Here is a 20196-nt window from a genome sequence, read left to right on the forward strand (position 1 = left end):
ACGGTCACACTACTCTGACAGTCAGCTCTCCTCCTCTGCCCTTGTCGCTATTAACGTCACTATTATTACGGTTACAATTAGCCTACTAATAGCATTCACCAACACACAGAACCTTGCTCTAACCCCCGCCACATTCTCATCATTCGCACAAAACATAGCCTACAGAACAGAAGTAGCTCTGCGTTAGTCCTGTCATTGAAACGGTCAGGGCCTCGCTGCTTCAAAAATGCAGCCTGTTACAGCAAGGTTCATATAGTAATAATAGCAGTAGTGACGTTAAAAAAGGTTGTAGCGAAAGCGACGAGAGCTTAGGAGGAGAGCTGAGTGTCAGAATAGTGAGAGCGCAGTGTAGCTGACAGAAGGCTGGTCGTCTGAAATGTTTTCAATCCTGGCGCGTGCAACAGCATGGGGTTGCTGCTCGCTGCACTGGAAAGCCCACGGTGGGAGGCTACGTCGTGACGCTAGTGTCCATGGGTAATGTAGGAAATCTCACCGTCCGTCAGAGCACCGGTTTACCGTTCATAATTTACTGCACTCCGGCGCTACTAGCCAAATTGGCGGGTAGGTATTTTTTTCTACTAGCCAAAATGGATTTTCACCCGTGTTTGGCGTGTTGGCGTGTGTTAATTTAGAGCCCTGGTTGTGTGTGTGTGTGTGTGTGTGTGTACATGTTTGTGAAAGGTGTGTGTCTGTGTGTGTGTGTGTGTGTGTGTGTGTGTGTTGTGTGTGTTATGTATGTGTGCGCTGTGTAGGTTGTGTGTGTGTGTGTGTGTGTGTGTGTGTGTGTGTGTGTGTGTGTGTGTGTGTGTGTGTGCGCTGTGTAGGTTGTGTGTGTATGTGTGTGATCTGTGTGTGTACATGTTTGTGAAAGGTGTGTGTCTGTGTGTGTGTCTGTGTCTGTGTCTGTGTGTGTGTGTGTGTGTGCGCGCGTACGTGCATACCGTGAGAGGTGTGTGTGTGTGTGTGAGAGTGAGCGTGCATATATACTGTGAGGTGTGTGTGTGTGTGTGTGTGTGTGTGTGTGTGTGTGTGTGTGTGGTGCCCTGACCTGAGCTGCCAGGCCCAGCTGGGTGCTGGGTAAAGCCTGTGCTCCCTGCTGGTCCGGCATGCCTGTGGCCCCACACACAGGAACTGGAACTGCACATCCATCTATCCCACACAGGAGGAGACTGGCTAGGGCGGGGTGTGATGGGGAAATGTGTTTAGTGCATGGCATGCCTCAGCGAAGGGTGATAATATGCACAGGCTCTGGAAAACTATTAGGCCGCGACCCATTACCACCACCTCCACTCATTTTGTCCCCCAACGCTCGATTTTGTGGCTGCACGTGAAATTCATCTCTCAAGCTTGTTCGTCTTTCAAGATCCAAAAGAAGTCTCTACAACTTATTTCCTTTGGACAAGTTAGGCAATATTTAGGTAATAAGTGGTTATGGAATGGTAAAAAATCATCAGTTTATGCTCAAAAACACAACCAAAATGTCATACATGGACCAAGCCAGGTGCATATTGCGGTACGTTGGTGTATTGTCAGTGATCCGTACCTCAGTCGTGGAGGAGAATGGGTGAGGAAGTCTGACACCCTAACTGACTGCTCCAGTGCCACAAATTCCATGTCGCCACGCCCGTACCTACTGGTGTAGGCAGTTTCAATAATTAACTCCTCACCAGGGAGGCTCAAAAGCCATGGCAATTAGTCAGCTGATGAAGTGAATGCTTGGAACAAAGACCTGATCCTCATGCCATGTCCCTAGAGTAAGGCATCGAGACCGACATTGCAGCGTGGATATTGTCCCTGTATTTAAAATACTGTGTGCTGGCTATACAGGCCGTATTCTGGACACTTTGAGTTCATCAGAAGTGGTGCAACTTACTCCACTTTCAACTGATAGAGATAGAGTGATAGAGTGATAGAGTGTAGCACATTCGTTATGTGGAGTGATAAATCATAGTTGATGGAAAAAGTATACAGTATATCTTTTCATTGTAGCAAAGTCGTGACTATATTACTATATGATGATACAATATATTTTAGAATATGTTAAGTACAATAGAAGTGCTGCCCCATACTTAGGGCCCTATGAAATCCGTTTGAATTTTTCTCAAATTCCGCTTTATTTTTTCTCAAATTCCGTTTTAATGTCCACATTCCGTGATTCCGTCCGTGTTTTCGTCTCGCGGAAATCATAGGGCCCTACATACTGGTTCCACTGGTTCTACCTACTAAACTCCAGCCGTTCTATTTCATAATAGCCTACTTCAACTAGCTTAGCAGCAGGTGTTCTAATCAGAATCAGCAGCTTTTTGTGAATGACTGACGAGAACTCACCTTGTGTGTGTGGCTTAACCTTCACCTTTGACCTCCTTGGAGGCCAGATCTTGCCCATCTGTTCCTCCGATGACCCCTGAAGGAGGATTGGCAACACCCTGGGTGCAGGAGAGCAGAGGAAGCTGATCTTGAGCACATTACATACATTTCTGTGTCAGCTGCTAACAATACACACACACACGGGTTGGCAGGGGTGATGTAGTGGGCTGGAAATGTCGGAATGAGTCACTGGCCAGGGGGTCTGGGTGTTGGAGGGAGGTCTACGATATACTTGTTCATAGGTCCTGGAATCTGTGCCTTCAATGACCCCTGAAGAAGGTGTTAGTTAGATGATCCATAGAGTTAGCCTTTTTCCACCAGAGCTGTACATGCACTTGGGCTGCAGCAGGGGTGATGTAGTGGGCTTGAAAAGTCGGAATGAGTCACTGGCCAGGGGGTTTGGGTGAGGTGTCTATGATGGAGGTCTACGATATACTCGTGCATAGGTCCTGGAATCTGTGACTTCAACAACCCCTGAACAAGGAGTGAGATGATCCAGAGCAGTAGCCTTTTTTTCCAGCAGAGCTGCTAACATGCAGTACATGCACTACAGTGGGGCTGCATCAGGGGGTGTAGTGGGGAGCAAAGTCATGTTCAGTCATTTGCCAGTGGAGCTGGGTGTATGAAGGAGGTCTATGATATACTTGTGTATAATTCTGGGAATCTGTGACTTCAATGACCCCTGAAGAAGGAATGAGATGGAAAGTCAGGTTCAGTCATTCGCCAGGAGGGCTGAGTGTTTGAGGGAGGTCTTCAATGTACTTGTGCTGCCTACTAGAATCTGTGCCTTCAATGACCCCTGAATAAGAAGGAAGATGAGCTGAAGATTAGCCTTTTTCCACCAGAGCTGCTAAACACATCCACTACTAGGGCTGTAGCAGGTGCGATGTAGTGGGCTGGAAAGTCAATCCAATTGAACTGACCAGGGGGTCTTAGTGGTGGAAAGGGGTCAGACATGGGGATGTGCTTGCACATGGCGATCAGAGTTTGATGCTTCACCCCTGTAGAGGTGGGTGATATGGCGGGGGGAAAAAATAGTAGCAGTAGTATTTGTACAGCACATTATCATACACAGTTGTCATTCAGTGAGCTTGAGAAATGGAGGGGGAAAGAGAGTTTGATGCTTCACCCCTGTAGAGGTGGGTGATATGGCGGGGGAAAAAAATAGCAGTAGTATTTGTACAGCACATTATCATACACAGTTGTCATTCGGTGAGCTTGAGAAATGGAGGGGGAAAGAAGATCCTTGATGTAGTTTTCTTTAATTTTCATAAACTTTTCTATGAAGATTTCATAGACCTGAGCCCGACAATTTGGAAACGGTGCTCGTTTAATTGGCCTGACCTACTAACACACTGAAGAAGATTCCCCATCCATCCACCCTCCACACTCGCCTGCATGTGCCCTTGTCCCTGCCCCTCCCCCTCCATTGAGACAAGCCCCCTTTTCTCTACTACACTACTCTACTCTGCTCTGCTCTCCCGGGTTATGCACAGGCCATGCAAATTTAATAACCTCCTCCAGAAACGCCCGGGACACCTGGGGTTATCGCATTAGTGCAACTGTCCAGATTTGTGCTTGTAGGCTAGTGGGGCTTGGGCTGGGGCTGCTCCCGAAAGAAGAGCAGGGAAGAAGAAGAGTAGGAAGAGGAGGAGGAGGAAGAGGTAAAAGAAGAAGATAAAAGAAAGAAAGGAGAATAGGGGAGAAGGAAGAGGAAAGGGAGAGGAGAAAAGGGAAGGGAAAAGAAGAGAGAGAGAACAGGATAGAGATGATGGAAAGATAAAGAGGAGAGAGGGAAGAGAAGAAGGGAGAGAAGAGAATAAATGAATGAACCCATCTGACCGGAAATCCTCAGATCAGATGAGATGTGGGGTAAAGCCGGTCACGGTTTTATTAGATGAATGGTCAGGGGGGTAAAAAAACAAATTAGGGAAGAGTGCTCAATCCAGACAGGGAGCATCGAGAGGTCACTGGGCTGAAGACGAGACTGCAGATGAGAATCAACTGATGTAGTGAATGGCTAGAACCAGAGTATGAATCATTGGGGAAATCAAGACCTGATGGTTGCTAGATGATAGCTGAATCCGAAACTGAATAGTATATCCTACTCCGATCACACAAAAATCGAATATTGGATTCGGTACATCCATAGTTTTCTCCTCAATGAAGTCTTTGTCGCTTCACTATTGTCATGTGTTCATGAGGTCATGAGTCGCTTCACTATTGTCATGAGTTCTACAGATATGAGGGGGAATGCACTGGTCAGATTTGTAGGTTGAGAGTTCCGTTAACAGACTGTTCTGTGCAACTCATTGCAGATCCATATGCATGTTAAACCGATGAGTGTGAGGCTTCAATCCTGTTGTATGTAAGCAATTATCGTTGTAAATGTGTATAGAGACAATGAAGAGTATTCTATTCTATTCTGTTCTATTCTGTTCTTTATTCAAATCTGTGAAATGTGATCATCAGATAACAATATCAAGCATTTGTCTTCAAAAAATCTATTGGAACGCATTACATGGCTGATCCTCTCTGGTGTCATGCTTAAATGCATATGTGACCTTGTTGGGTCCTCTCATTTATGCCACTTCAGATAAAGTTGTATTGCTTTATTATCACTTGACTTGTGTGACTGTCACTTGTGTGGTATTGCAATACACTAGAGTGTAGTGGAAAGTGCGCACATCCAGGAAAAAAGCATCAGCAGGTGCCAAATCAAAAAACTGTCACATGTTGGAGCGGGAAAGGATCTGCACACTGATTGCAAAAGACTTGATTTATTGGGAGCAATGTTTCGATCATCGATCTTCTTCAGGCATCTTGAATGTGCAATACACTGTAATGACATTGCAACTAGGGGTATTGTATTGTATTGTAGTGTAATGTAATGCCTGTTTTTCTCTGTTGTGTGCAGGTGAATCTTCGCCTGATTCTGGTCAGCGGTAAGACCCAGGACTTCACATTCTCACCCAACGACTCGGCCACCGACATTGCCCGCCATGTCTTCGACAACTGGCCTGAGGGTGAGACACACACACACACACACACACACACACACACACACACACACACACACACACACACACACACACACACACACACACACACACACACACACACACACACACACACCAGTGAGTGCACACGCACACACCTACCCTTCCCCATTGCCTGCCATGTTGTCGAGAATTGGCCCCTGAGGGGCAAAACATACCAAGGCGGAATGGAACGGTCGCGGGACGAACGCGGTCTTTCTGCTTAGTTTCGGCCAGCGTGTTTTTCTCTGCCTTTCACACTGACAGCGTCGGCGTGCGCGGCCAGTCCTGTTCAAAACCCTCCCCACAGCCAAAGCTAGCATGCTACTTTGCCATTCATTTGAATGAGACACCGCCGGTCGCCGGCGTGAAAAATACGCTCGAATTCTATTTTCCAAATACAGCGCGGCGCTTAGGCGTCTCCCGCGCCGCTGACGCTCGACTACCGCCGGTTGGTGTGTAAGGACAGATATGTTTCAATGTATTTTCACAGACGCCGGCAAAAAAACGCAGCCGTTCCGCAACGCTTTTACCGCCCTGGTGTGTAAGACCCCTGAGTGATTCCCAGACAGGCCCACACATGCCTTCCCATCCCCATTGTATGATGCCTTATCGCGCATGCCACTATGACCACTAGCAACTAGCCAGTGACTTATGGGCTGAATCTCAAATGGTGCACTTGTGCACTTCAGTGTCCATGTTTCAGTGTGTATGCCGTATTAGTTACGCACTGAAACATAGTGCCTGAAGTGCACAAGTGCGCCATTTGAGATCCAGCCATGGTGATTCATACGCCATTTCTCCGAGTCCAGGAAGCATGCTTGGTAGTACAAGTAGCCGTCAATTTTCGAGGAAACCAAGTACTGTTTCAAAGTCAAGCATCCGGCACAATTAATTCTACCAAGTCCTACACCCTTAATGCCTAGAAATGTCAAGGTTGCTCGATCAGCTGGCGACATATCACCCAGTACATCCTGTAATCCGAGCTCTGGTTCCAGTCATTCACTAAATCGGCTGATTCAAACTGGCACAAGGCAAGTCTCAGAGTTAATTATTGAAGTCAGCTCTCTTGTCAAGTCTGCAGGTAGAACTAGGTCATGAAGAGGCTTTGCCAGTATGTAGGTAGGTAGGTAGATAGTGAGTGACATATTCAAATTCCAGATCACCCATAATTGTTCAATGTCTCTCTGATACAGACCCCCCCCCCCACCACCACCTTGATTAACACATATTCTGTGGGAAGTACTTGAATTGCTTGTTTAAATCGTGTGACCGTTCTCTTGTCCCCACCTCTCTCTCTCTCTCTCTCCAGTGGGTGTCAGTGCTAAATGACAGACTGGTTTAACACTGATCCGTCCAAGAACCTCCTGGCGAGTGTTTATTTAAGTACGCTCAGAGGGTGTGACATTACTGGAACTTAAAGGCACTTTAGGCACTTTCTCCTGCCCCACAGAGCCACTGCCAATTCAGGAAGAGCCAGAAGTCATTGGGCTTAAAATGCCACATTGTATTTGCCAGTAATGGCCGGAAAGTTTGTATAATACATACAAGGTGTGTGTGTCTGTGTGTCTGTGTGTCTGTGTGTCTGTGTGTGTGTGTCTGTGTGTGCGTGTGTGTGTGAGTGTGTGTGTGTGCGTGTGTGTCTGTGTGTCTGTGTGTCTGTGTGTCTGTGTGTGTGTGTGTCTGCCTGAAACTGTGTGTGTGTGAGACCCAAAACTGTGTGTGTGTGCCCAAAACTGTGTGTGTGTGAGACCCAAAACTGTGTGTGTCTGCCTGAAACTGTGTGTGTGTACACACACGCGCACGTGTGTGTTTGCGATTGCATTTGCATTGGAAATCACGGTCTGGCAGATGTAGCTATAGCTCGGAGCTGGCGGTGTATAAATTCACAGGACATTTAGCCACCTAGCCGCGCAGCACAGATGGGACAGGAGCATACTGCCACTTGTGACTCATCATGGGAGCAGGGCTGTCGAAGTCGTGAAAACGATGACTCTCTCTTCTCACACACAAACGGTCGCTCAGAGCAGCCAAAGACATTAATCTCACACCTACGCCGCCTTCGGGACGGGCTGTGAAGTCAGAACGTTAAAAAACAAAGTATATCACATTGCAAATGGCTATAAAAGTGGGTCGTGTTGTCATGTCCTTACACAAACACACGTCGTGTGCCACAACTCCTACTCCCCACTTTTGGTTGTTCTTGGATCCCTTTCTGTGTTATTTGTTTTATTGAAGCTTGTTAATATTCTACATGCACATTTGCTAGGAAGAAATGCCATACACATTTGCACTTGTCTCAAATGATCTTTCCACTAGTCTCTTGGTCTCTCTCCACTACTCTCCTTCTCCTTGTCTGTCTGTCTGTCTGTCTGTCTCTCTGTCTCTGTCTCTCTCTCTCTCTCTCTCTCTCTCTCTCTCTCTCTCTCTCTCTCTCTCTCTCTCTCTCTCTCTCTCTCTCTCTCTCTCTCTCTCTCTCTCTCTCTCTCTCTCTCTCATTGCCAACCAGTTAGCAAGTAGGTAGGTTGTCAGCAGGGCTCTAAATTAACGCACGCCAACACGCCAAATGCGGGTGAAAATCAATTTTGGCTAGTAGAAAAAATCATCCACTAGCCAAATTGGCCGGTAGACTCTAGCGCGCGCCCGAACGTCAAACAGCTGCCAGCACAGATCTGTGGCTGACTGCCGTCTAATGAACGTAAAACGGCGCCTACATTACCCATGAACATTAGGCCTACCGTCATGATGTAGCCCACACCTATTGGCTGGCCGTTAATCACAACAACGCAGCTTCACATTCATTGGCTGCGTGTTAGATACCCGCGCTGGAACTACTGTTGATCAAATATTTTCAATGAGCGGACTAGCGCTGATTACTTCGGTTTTGTAGGTTTTGGACGGGTGAAAAAGAATGCGGCAGTGGTTAGAGCAAGGTTATGTGTTGGCAACTTGCAACTGTAGTGACGCTGAAATGGAGTGGTGGTGGTGGTGGAGCGAAAACGGCATGAGTGGAGGAGCATGACAGCTGTCTGTCAAAACCGTGTAGCCCTGCTGTCAGAAGTCGTCTGATATTTGCGAGGTCCTCGCAACTACCTACGATGGAGTTGTCGTTTCCTAATAATGCCCACGCCATCGGAAAGACCATGTACGAGTTTGACATGGATGAACGAGTAAGTGAAAAAAACGGTAACAAAAAACTAGCGACGCTATGAAAGTACCAAAGTAAGCTGGTGGTCTCCGTAATGTTATTCGATGTCTAGTTTAGACATAGCGTTGCCTAATTATTGTCATTAGCGCATGATATTAGAGTGAAGCAAGTATTAATCCTGCAGGAACCTAAATGTGTGAAGCAGCAGCAGCAGCATAAAGAAACACACAATGCAGACATCATACACATCGCACTGAGTTGGCTGTGTGTGTGTGTGTGTGTGTGTGTGTGTGTGTCCTCCTCTTCTCCTCCCCACCCCTCTCTTCTGTGCATTGTCCATGGCATTTGGCCTACTGTGTGTGAAGTTTAAGTGATACTGTGTGGGGGATATGAGGTTTTGTAGTGTTTGGTTGTGTGTGTTTGGCTAGTGTATGTTGAAAGTCTGGTATGTGTGCAACATGTGTGTTGAAGGCATGCTGTTTTTGTGTGAGGTGTAGGCCTATACTGCATGTGAGGTTTGGGTGATGGTGTAATAGGCTAGTGTTTGGCTGTCTGGTCTGTACAGTATATGGTCCAGCGTAGGTCTGGTATGTGAGAGGCATGTGCGATGCAATTCACTGTTTTCAGAGGAAATTGAATAAAAAATAATGACAATGCAGGTAATAAAAATAATTACTAAATAATTATAGAATAAACTGAACAGTGAAATATGTTGAGTATAATGTTTATATTGTTTGTCTGTGTTGAGGTTATAGTTTAATGGAATAATTAAAAGCAACATAATTAACGCATGGTTTATTTTGGTGAGATAAAAAAAATGGCTAGTTGACCTTCCATTTGGCTAGTAAGAAAAAATGTCTACTAGCCAAATTGGCTGGTGGTGGAAAAAGTTAATTTAGAGCCCTGGTTGTCAATGGGAAATTGCATTGCAGCCAAGTAACTTAGTTAGCAACGTTGAGAAACGCTCCCCTGTCACACCCCATGTGTGCATCTCCTCACCAGAGTGTATTCCATTCTCTTAACCCCCGTTCTCGAGCTGTGCTTGTGGCCCGGCTGCTTGGACAAAGCAATTAAGTTTTCCCACTGGCAGCTTAGCTACAACAACTTTTGAAGGACCTTTCCCGATCCAACATCCCGATTGCAAATGAGAAAATGACCTTTGAATTGCACTTTTTGCGAGATATTGAATTAAACTTATGTCACCTCAGTGACTTCTTGCGACATCATCTCAAGGCCACAAGCACGATGGAGGACGGGAGTTAGGATAATGGAGTGTACCCTAGGTGTGTCTCTCCTGACGGATGTGCATGTGTGTGTGTTTTGCTATGTCTCCCCCTGCAGGTTGGGAGGAGGAGCAGGTGAGCAGCCCCAGCATCCTGCGCCTCATCTTCCAGGGACGCTTCCTGCACGGCAACGTCACGCTTGGAGGTTAGTGGCTGTCTGTCTGCCTGTCTGTCTGTCTGTCTGTCGTTCTGTTTGTCTGTCGTTCTGTTTACAGTGTCCATCTGTCTGTTGCTCTGTCTTCACTGTCTGTACCACTCTATATCACTCTATCAGTGTCTGTCTTTGTGTCTGCCTGTGGCTCTATCTACAGTCTCTGCTTGCGTATCTAGCTATCTATCTATCATATCTGTCATTCCATCAGTCAATCTGCTTTATTGTCATTTTCTTCATGTGCACTAGACCAGTGTTTCTCAACAGGGGTGCCGGTGTAGGTCATGTGACGTCTCCGAATGTGTTACTTTTCAAAGCTTGTGTGGTATCGGATGCAATGCCATGTTACGGCTTGTTGGCTTGGGGTGCCTTGACATTTTTCAGGTGCCTCGCCTAAAAAAAGTTTGAGAAACACTGTACTAGACCTCCCAGAGAATCAAAATGACTCTCTAAATAGAAATGCTCTCTTCCCAGATTGTCAGCACCAGAATCACATACCATATCAAGGCCATAACTGCTCTCCCCCTTCACAGTTTCCAGATTTTACTGTCTCTTTTGACAGTTGGCATGCTACGTTCTACTGTACTGTGTGTGTTTGAGTGTTTCTAATGGTTAGATCTGTAATGGTTCATGACCCGATCAGTAAGGTCAAAGCAAAAAATCCTCCCGTGTTTTTGGGTTGCCACAGAAATGCAGTGGTCAAACAAATTGGCAAAACGACTATCCAGCTATTAAAATGCTCCCCCTTTTCTCTCCCTCTTCTCTCTCATTGGCCAGCTCTGAAGCTCCCCCCTGGCAGAACAACTGTCATGCACTTGGTTGCCAGAGAAACCCTGCCGGAGCCCAACTCTCATGGTAAGAGGCCAGTCGAACCAAGGCACCGGGCCCTGGTTCTAATCTTCTCCTCTTTTATTTTCTCCCTTTCTTCCTTTCTTTCTCTTTTACTTTCATTTATTTTCTCCCCTTTTTTCCTCTCCTCGTCTACTCCCCTCTTCTTTCATGGTAAGAGGCCCACCAAGGCAATGAGGCCTGGCTCTGATTGCCTCTTCTCTTCTCTTCTCTTCTCTTCTCTTCTCTTCTCTTCTCCTCATCTCTGCTCCCTTGTACTCAGCTCCTATTACTACTCTCCTCTTCTCTGTTTCCTCTTCTCTCCCCCTTCCTTGCCTCTTCTTTCTTCTGTTCTCCTTTTCTTCTTGTCTTCACTCTTCACTCTTCCCCCAAGTCAATAGGCCCTGGCCCTCCTTTTAACTTTTCTTTCGTCTCTTCTCTTGTCTTCGCTCCTCTCATCCAAGGCAACAGGCCCTGGCCCTCCTTTTAACTTTTCTTTCGTCTCTTCTCTTGTCTTCGCTCCTCTCCTCCAAGGCAACAGGCCCTGGCAGTATCTTCCCTTTCATCCCCCTCTCTTCTCCTTCCCTCCTCTCTACCCCTTTCTTGTCTCCTCTCCACTCCTCCTCCACGCCAAAATGCCCTGTCAATCCCCTTTCAGAAGGGTTCAAATCCATCCATCATTTCTCTCTCTCTCTCTCTCTCTCTCTCTCTCTCTCTCCTTCTCTCTCTCTCTCTCTCTCTCTCTCTCTCTCTCTCTCTCTCTCTCTCTCTCTCTCTCTCCTCTTCCCTCATCTCCTCTTTTCGCCACAGCAGCTCAGAGGTACCGTCGGCTGCCAGACATTGATTACTTCCAACTTTTCAGGCACTGGAGTAGCCAGTTAGTTGAATTCCCCCCCCCCCCCCTCTTCTCTTTCTCTTCAAGTGTTGGGGAGAAAATATTTGGAGCACTCCAGCGTAATCGCGCAGATACTAAAATGACAAAAAAGACCTTGTTTATGTGGAGATGTGACGTTAAATGAAGTTTCAAGGTGTGTGCGTGTTCGTGCGTGCATATGTGTGTGTGTGTTCATATGTGTGTGTGTGTCTGTGTGTGTGTCTGTGTCTGTGTGTGTGTGTTCGTGTGTGTCTGTGTGCGTGCTTGTGAGTGTGTGTGTGTTTCTCGGTGTGCTTCAAGAATCCCGAGGCCAGTAGACCGAAGTAATGGAGCCAGCATTATTCAGAAAAGAAAATTTGGTTTGCATTTGAATGGAACCCAAAGACCCAAAGAATAGGGGTGCAGAATACGCTGAATAGTGCTGCTGGACTCACTCACTGGTGCCACAGTACTTTTACCCTTCTCCAAAAAAAAAGGGCCCACGCACTCCTTTTGTTTCAGCGATTGTAGTCCGTCCTTAAAAGTCAGAGAAGGGTACCGGAAAAAAACCCACGAATGTAATGCCTTTTCCCCAACTCATAAATGGTTTCGTATGACCCAATATTGTCTTTGTAATGGGCCCTGTCGGGTTTTGTTATATAAAGTTAGATTGGCATGTCTAGGACGAGACGAGTGCCAGGTTGCCATTAGAACTTTGGCTTTCATCGGACTGTCCTTGGAGTGCTCTTGGAAATGGGTGGTTGCGTTTTTAGTTGCAGCTATTGCATATACTTTAACAGTTGTAACCGGGGCATTGGGCTTTTTGGGTTTGTTTTTTGTTTACTTTTTGTTTGTTTGTTTGTTTGTTTGTTTCATAGTTAGATGACGATGATTTTACAATGGTAGAATGGTAGACGGCAAACTAACAATCTGTCAAACTAGAAATCCACCAGTAACTATTTATAGTTTCCTCATTCAAGTTATACAGATGTATTTGACCGAAGTGGCAGCATGTGTGTACATATCCTTAATTTCATATTTTGCCTGATTAGTCCAACCCGAAAATGCATTTATTTATACAACCTCCATCACTTTAGAAAATTGTCACACAATGTGCTCTTAAGATTTTTCCTTCATTTTTGGTCCAATCACAGCCCTGTTAATTGCCTTTGGGGTAAATCAAGAATCTATACCCTAATACTGTCTAATATTCACATGGTTAGAACTCTCTACTCCACTACTCACTGGAATATGCCACAGTCTGCTGCTAAAACCCTTCTTCTTGAGAATTAAGGCCCCAGGAATGGCTCACAGGTTCAAAATGAGCTTTCCAGATCCAGAAACTGGTTCTACTGATTATTCGCTTTAGATTTGAAATATTCTGTACAGAAGGAAGCGGTCATTAAGGAGTAGGGTAAATGGCTTAGACCTACAAAATGGAGTCCCTACCTCACTCTGGCACGCTGCAGAGACAGAGAGAGGGAGACCGTTTACAACACTGCTTGTGTACTGACGAACGTTTGAACAGCAGCAGAAAGAGTTTACTTTGGATGCAGGCGTACAGATTATAAATCAGCATGTTCTTGGCCACCTAGAAACACCCGTTAAAGGGGATGCTTCACAGGCCATTAAGCCTTTCAAGCATTTACTTTATAAAGGAACTGTCTGTGTTATACATTCAGTATAAGGACAAACGTATGTGATTATTCCTGATTAATCAGGACAAATCATTGACTGTATACAAGAATGTACAGTCCTTGGGACAAATGGTTGATTTTTGAAGCTTAAATGAAACTTTTTTTTTTTGCAAGTGATGTGAAAAGCTGTGCAGAACTGCAAGACTGGTTGACCAAACAACCTTTCCGTTATAAAATTGTGTTTTCGGTTTCAAGAAATGAGCCAAACCAGTTGAGGAAAAACTGCAACGGAACAGAAAAGAACAGAAACGGCACTCTCACGTCACAATCACTTCATGGAATTGCATTGGCCACGAATGTGAATGTTTGAGCGGTGGCCATAGCCCACAGAGCATGTCCATATTTGTGGCCTCTGCTGACCTCAAGTAGTGTTGGTTGTTGTGGTAGAAAGGACTCCCTTTATCCGGTTTGGAAACGTAAGCTGGGTACAGTGGTGTGTTGTTTTCCTGAATCATAGATGATTATAATGATGATTTATTATTATTATTTATTGTGGTTGTGTGTTATAATAGTAGTAGATTATTCTCTGCAGTACTTAGCCTAGTGATATCATGTTGCTGGGTAGTGGTACTGACCGACAGTGTTTGTCTTCGTAGGCACTTTTTTAAAAGGAAACTTTCACAACCACAATGCCAGTAATCTTGCTTGTTACTACAGTATGACATTTAACAGATATAACACCTTACATCATACCCGCCTCATGGAATTGCAATTACCACGAGTTTGGGTGTTTAGATGGTGATTGCCAGAGCATGTCTAACGTGACCATAGTTGAGCTCAAATAGGGTTGTGTTGATTGTTGTGGTAGAAAGGACTCCTTTATCCGGTTTGGAAACGTAAGCCAGGTACCATGGTGTTAAATGTTTTTTTTCCTGAATCACATGAAACAAGAGGATTATAATGATGATTTATTATTATTTGTTGTGGTTGTGGTAATAGTAGTAGACTATTACTGGTAGTAGTAATAGTCTAATGATCTCATGTCGATGGGCAGTGGTACTGACCGACAGCATGCGTCTTCAGGGACACTTTTTTTTTTAAAAGAAACTTTCGTAACCACAATGGCTGTCATCTTGCTGGCTACTAGAGTATATATGACCTTTAACAGATATAGCACCTTACATCATACCCACTTCATGGAATTGTAATTACCACGAATTTGGATGGTGATCCACAGAATTTGACCTCAAGGAGTGTTGTTGTGGTAGAATGGACGCCTCTTTATCCGATTTAGAAACGTAAGCCAGGTACAGTGGTGTTGTATGATGTTAGCATATCACACGCACACATACACCCAACTATATAACAAATATCCTTCGCACGGCATGGTGGAGGGATAGACTTTGTCCATTGTTTGTTTCAAGATTAGTTGTCAAGTATTTATAGTAACTCTATGGTTTCTAGAAATATACTCCAGTACTATGTAAGGATATTCAGAGTTGTATGAAGTCCATGTAATTATAACCCTAGTAGTATGATATTGCATGGTTTCTTCCAATAGCATACTACTGGGGTTGTAATTACATCTGTAATAGTACTTCTACTTCTCCTTTACACAACTCTAAATATAATAATAGAAGTAATAACTTTTGACTTGTCAGCTGTCACTAATAACACTTGTGGCCGAGTGGCTTCCTCCTCTCTCTGGCTGCTAAGCAGGCCCACATTGCTGTGGCTAGCTGCAGGGAAGAGGCAGAAAGCGGAGAGTGGCGTGGAGAGTGAAGAATGAGGAGAGTGGCGTTACGGCTGATCTGAAACCAGAAGTTCTGTCTGACATTATAAAGAAGTGACCCCAAATGGCATTTTCTTCATCTGAAAGTCGTTCCCAAATGTTCCTGTCGCACAGCTTTTAAACAGCCTTGCCGTTTAAAATAGTGCACGGAAAAGTGAGTAATGTGAACCATGATGTTTATATATCCTCCTCGGTAAGTCGCAGCAGATGAAAGCGTCGTCTAAATGTTAATGTTAATGTTAGGTAATGAACCAGAAAAGTTACTGAAACGAATGCGCTGTTATGACGCAGATTGCGACAGGGCCGCCTTGTTAAATGAGGTCAGCGTTCACACTCTGTAATAGGAAGCTGATACATCCTAACACCAATGAATCCAAAACGCACTCTGAAGATCCTTGCACTTGAGGTCTTAGTTTATATTTAATACAATTTATAGATAATATATTTCAGTCAGTGGTATTTTTATTGAGTTTCACACCCACACAAGATTACGGCATATCAATAGGATCATTAAAAAAGTAGTGTGGAATTGATCCAGCAACAAAGAATAACTCTCATTCAAGTTGACCATCAATGCTTTTTTGAATACAGTTAGGAGCACTCTGGCATTAACAGTAATGATGTTCACATATGATTTTCCACCGTAGTCGGTGCAGTTTTAAACAGCCTTTCTCTACTCGGAGTGCCAGATGGATGCCCAGAGGTGTCTGCTGCATACAGTATGGCCTACTGTACATGCACGCATACAACACACACACACACACACACACACACACACACACACACACACACACACACACACACACGCGCACATAAACACACACATACACACACACACACACACACACACACACACACACACACTTGCACATAAACACACAAACACATACAGTATACTGTACATGCATGCATGCATGCAACACACACACACACACACACACACACACACACACTCCATCTTCTCCCTCCTATCTGAGTTGCACAGCTGACTGTGTGGTCCTGCCCAGATGAAGGCACAGCATGGGGGAGAGGGAACAGGCTGCATCTTTGCTGAGTCAAGCAGAGCACAACATGCCTGTAACATGTCTAGCACAGCTATGCACTCTCCTTTTATCCCTATCTCTCTGTCTCTCCCTCCCGCTCCCTCTCCATCTCCACTGCGGTTATTTTCCTCTACCTCCTCTCTTTCTCTCTCTTTCTCTCTCCCCCTTTCTGTCCCCCAGCCCCTCTCTCCGTGCCTATAACTGAAATGTGGGCAGTTGCGATAACATTGTGATGACGTCATGACATACAGTTTTATCTTCCCTCTTTGTCTTCCACGCTACACCGCAATCAGTCTATAGCAGTGTGTAGTAGACTGTAGTCATGCTAGAAATACATGTAAGCAGCCCATGGTGGGCTAGTATTGTTCCATGTATTTAATATTCGGATGTAGAATTCAGTTATTTATGCCAAGCTTTACACTATTTGATGACTGTGATGAGAGTAAATTACATTGAGAAGCTTTGTCACATCCTTTAGAAATTCTACCATCCTACTGTTATCTTGCTAGATTAACAAAAACACATCTTAAGTCAATCAACAAGATGCTTATGTCTTTGAGAATGTTATTGTGAATGTTTTTGTTTTATTATTGGCATTTAAAACATTTTTTTAGGACACTGCATGCTGTCCTATTTTCCTTCCTCCACTGTTAGCACATGGACTGACTCATCCTTTATCTTCTTCTTCTTCTCTCTCTCTCTCTCTCTCTCTCTCTCTCTCCCCCCCTCAGGCCAGAGGAACAGAGAGAAGACCACAGAGAGCAGCTGCTGCCTATTGTTGTGAAAGAACGAAAGAAAGAAGAAAATCAAGAAACGAGAAACAAAGAGAGAATGACAGAAATGACAGACCCCAAAAACTATTGCCACATCCACGTCCCCCATCCCCTATCTCCAGGACTTCCTCTCATCTCTTCTACTCCATCTCAGCCTACGCCCAGTCACACTTGCGTAGCTCTCTCTCTCTCTCTCTCTCTCTCTCTCTCTCTCTCTCTCTCTCTCTCTCTCTCTCTCTCTCTCTCTCTCTCTCTCTCTCTCTCTCTCTCTCCTGGTGGAGTGTTTTTTGAAGTGATTGATTTTATTTCTTTTATTATCGTTTTGCCTGAGAACTCTTCAAAACGGAACAGAACTGGATCCTTTTTTTTGCCGTAGCTCTTAAACACCGTTTTGTTTTTGCCAACCAGACCCCCCCCCCCCCCCCCCCTTCTCTCTTTTTGGTGCCAAGTTATATTAGCAGATATTTTGTTGTTGTTGCCAAAAAGAACTCGCATCGAGATTTTACTAAAGGACAAATAAAGAAAAAACAATGAACTCTGGATATGGACAAAACAGACTAAACTGTGTACAGAATGCTGCCAAAATTGGGCTCTGGTCGCTACGGGTGATGAGAGAGGTGAGTGGGAGTGAAGGTCTTGACGAGGGATAGGACCCGACCCTGTTGTCCCTTAAAGAGGGGTCAAATCGTTCAACTTGGCATTTGAGAGGATGTCGCTGGGTTTTTTGAACGTTCCAGGGCTGCTCCTTGATGACTTTTTAAATGGGATGTGAAGTGAATGATCTATGCCCCTGATGACTTTTTAAAGAGGATTTCAAGTGAACTCTCCATGCTCTTAGGGCTCCTACACTAGACATCTGCTGCAGTCAAATGTTTTGTTTCTCTGCGCCAATAAAAGACTTGGCCTTTTGGAGGGTTCGAACACACTCCCCTTCTCTGGGACGACTTTTGAATTTCAAAGTTTCAGTGGATTCAAGCACTCCCCTCCTCTGAGAAGTCATGCTGGAGAGGATGTTGAGAGGGATTGAACGTTTCCCTTGGACTTTGCACATGGGGACAGGACAAGAGAGGTGTCCCATACATGTCCGTGACAAAAGACACTTTTCCTCCTTTGTGACGCTTTTCTCCGTGTCAGAGCTGGCCCTGTGGCAGCCTTGAGAACGGATGGGACAACGAAATCATGCCTCAAGTTGTGAAAAATAAAACACTTGTTTTTTGGGTGTGTGTACTGTACGCCTGTGTGCGTGCTCGTGGTTCTGTAGCCAGAGACTTTTTTTTGTTTTGGACTGCACTTAACCTTGGAACTTTATCTTCACTTAATCGTGTGTTTTTAATGGTCTTAATGGCACAACATAACCCCTCCCCTCCCTCCCGTCTCTGTCTCCCCGCCTGCCTCCCCTACACACAGTTTGCCATTCTCAACTTGCCTGCTAGTGATGTGCCATGTGTCACCGAAAAAAAAAAACCTTTTATCATCCAAATATGAATCTGCCTATTTAGCTGTATCTTCCAGAGGTGTCTAAAGTAGAGGTACTCTTACTTGTGTGATTACAACACTAGTACATGCTCTTACGTAGTCTTTACACCAGTTACTCCATCGTACCTAATAGGGATGTAAATAAAATCGAAATGTTTCGATGTATCGGAAGTATCGGCCGCCGATTTAATCGAATCGCATCGTAGGACATTCTTAAGAATCGAAAAGAATCGAATCGTTGGCCCCTGAGCAATGCCCTAGCTCCATAACACAATAGTGGTGGGAAAGTAATTTGGAAAAAATCGACTGGAACCGAATCTCATCGTATCGTGGGGAATTCTTAAGTATCGAAAAAAAATTGAATCCCTAATTTAAGAAATCGATACCGAATCGTATCGTCATGAAGGCTGTGATTTACACCCCTAGTACCTAGTGAGGTAGATACTTTAGTAACAGCACTTTTACTTTATAAACCTCTGGTAACTTCTGAAGGAGGCTTGGGTTTTTTGCAGTGGAAATTTGAGGAACTGATCTGAGGTGATGTGATTTTAATCTGTGATTGGGTGGGATTTCTTTTTTTTTCTATTGTCATTCAGTCCCAAGGGCGGGGAGACGGGAGGTGTGCCACATGTATTGTTTTGAATAAATAAGTAATAAAATAAACAAATGTATGGAGGGTGAAAAGAGGTGCCATTGGTGTAACCGTGTGCATGTGTGCGCGTGCGTGTGTGCGTGCGTGTGTGTGCTGATGTGTTTGCTGATGTGTTTGCTGTGTGTGTGTGTGTGAGTGACATCCCGTCTACCCCCCCCTCTCCTGCCGTTTGTTAAGTGTTTTTCACTTTGGTGTGTTGGATGTGAGTGTGTGTTTTGTATGCCAATGCCCTTGACTGATTCCTGGGTTGCTGTTTTTTTTTCTAATGTGACGTGCTGTGAAGACGTGGTGGTGTGGTTGCATGAAAACAACTGCTGGGATGAGCACAGTGCAAAAAATAAATTCAAGTAAATAATTATGAATACATAAATAAAGGAAAAAAGGAAACGAAAAGACAAATAAAGTGGCCTCAGTTCACCCCCTCACCCGTACTCTGATCATGTTCTGCCATTGTGTCTGACACGGAGTGTGTGTGTGTCTGAGTTTCTGTGTGTTTGTCTGTCTGTCTAGAGCTGTGCGTGCGTGCGTGTGTGTGTGTGTGTGTCTGTGTGTGCGTAGACTCGACGTGGTCTGTCTGCAAGCAGCGCTCCCCTGAGGCCATCTCAGCCTCATGAACAGAGAGGAGCGACAAGGATGCCTCATTAGGAGATGCAGGGAGGAAGATGAGGAGGAGGAGGAGGCAGACATGATGGGGATGGGGAGGAGGAAAAGGAGGCAGACATGAAGGGGGGATAGAGGTGGAGTGTTGTCTAGGATACATCATGCTGTGCAGGGCAGGAAGAAGAGGGAGATGACAATGGGATGATGATGATGATGAGGGGGAGGTGGGGCATACATGGGGGGGCGGGGGGGTGAGGATGCTGGGCTGAAGAGGAGGTGGGTTGTCGTCGGTCTTAAGGACATGCCATGCTGGTGAGAAGCAGGCCTCAGGGAGGCAGACATGGGTGTGTGGGATGGTGAAGGTGGGGAGGGGCGAGGGTGGGGATGCATGCATGATCATGCAGACGTTGTGTACCTACTTACTGTCTCATCTTTTTAATGAGAAGAGTCACACCCATCTAGATATTTGTCACTGTGCCAAGAGAACTGAGGTTAGTTAGAAGTTACTTGATTGTCCTTGGCCTATCTGTTTCATTTCTGTACTCCCTACTCAGT

At 45.1% G+C, this 20196-nt stretch overlaps 1 protein-coding gene across 1 annotated transcript in view; it reads left to right on the top strand.

Annotated features, from left to right (window-relative positions):
• Positions 1-18650, top strand: part of ubl3b (ubiquitin-like 3b) — a 25335-nt gene extending 6685 nt beyond the window's left edge. The window contains exons 2-5 of the mRNA XM_063189658.1: positions 5285-5393; positions 9895-9981; positions 10765-10842; positions 16872-18650. Coding sequence (XP_063045728.1) covers positions 5285-5393; positions 9895-9981; positions 10765-10842; positions 16872-16924 — 327 coding nt within the window. The 3' untranslated portion in view covers positions 16925-18650. The remainder of the gene's footprint in view (positions 1-5284; positions 5394-9894; positions 9982-10764; positions 10843-16871) is intronic.
• The last annotated feature ends 1546 nt before the right edge of the window (positions 18651-20196 follow it).

Source organism: Engraulis encrasicolus, chromosome 23, assembly GCF_034702125.1.
Source record: "Engraulis encrasicolus isolate BLACKSEA-1 chromosome 23, IST_EnEncr_1.0, whole genome shotgun sequence".
Classification (NCBI taxonomy): Eukaryota; Metazoa; Chordata; class Actinopteri; order Clupeiformes; family Engraulidae; genus Engraulis; species Engraulis encrasicolus.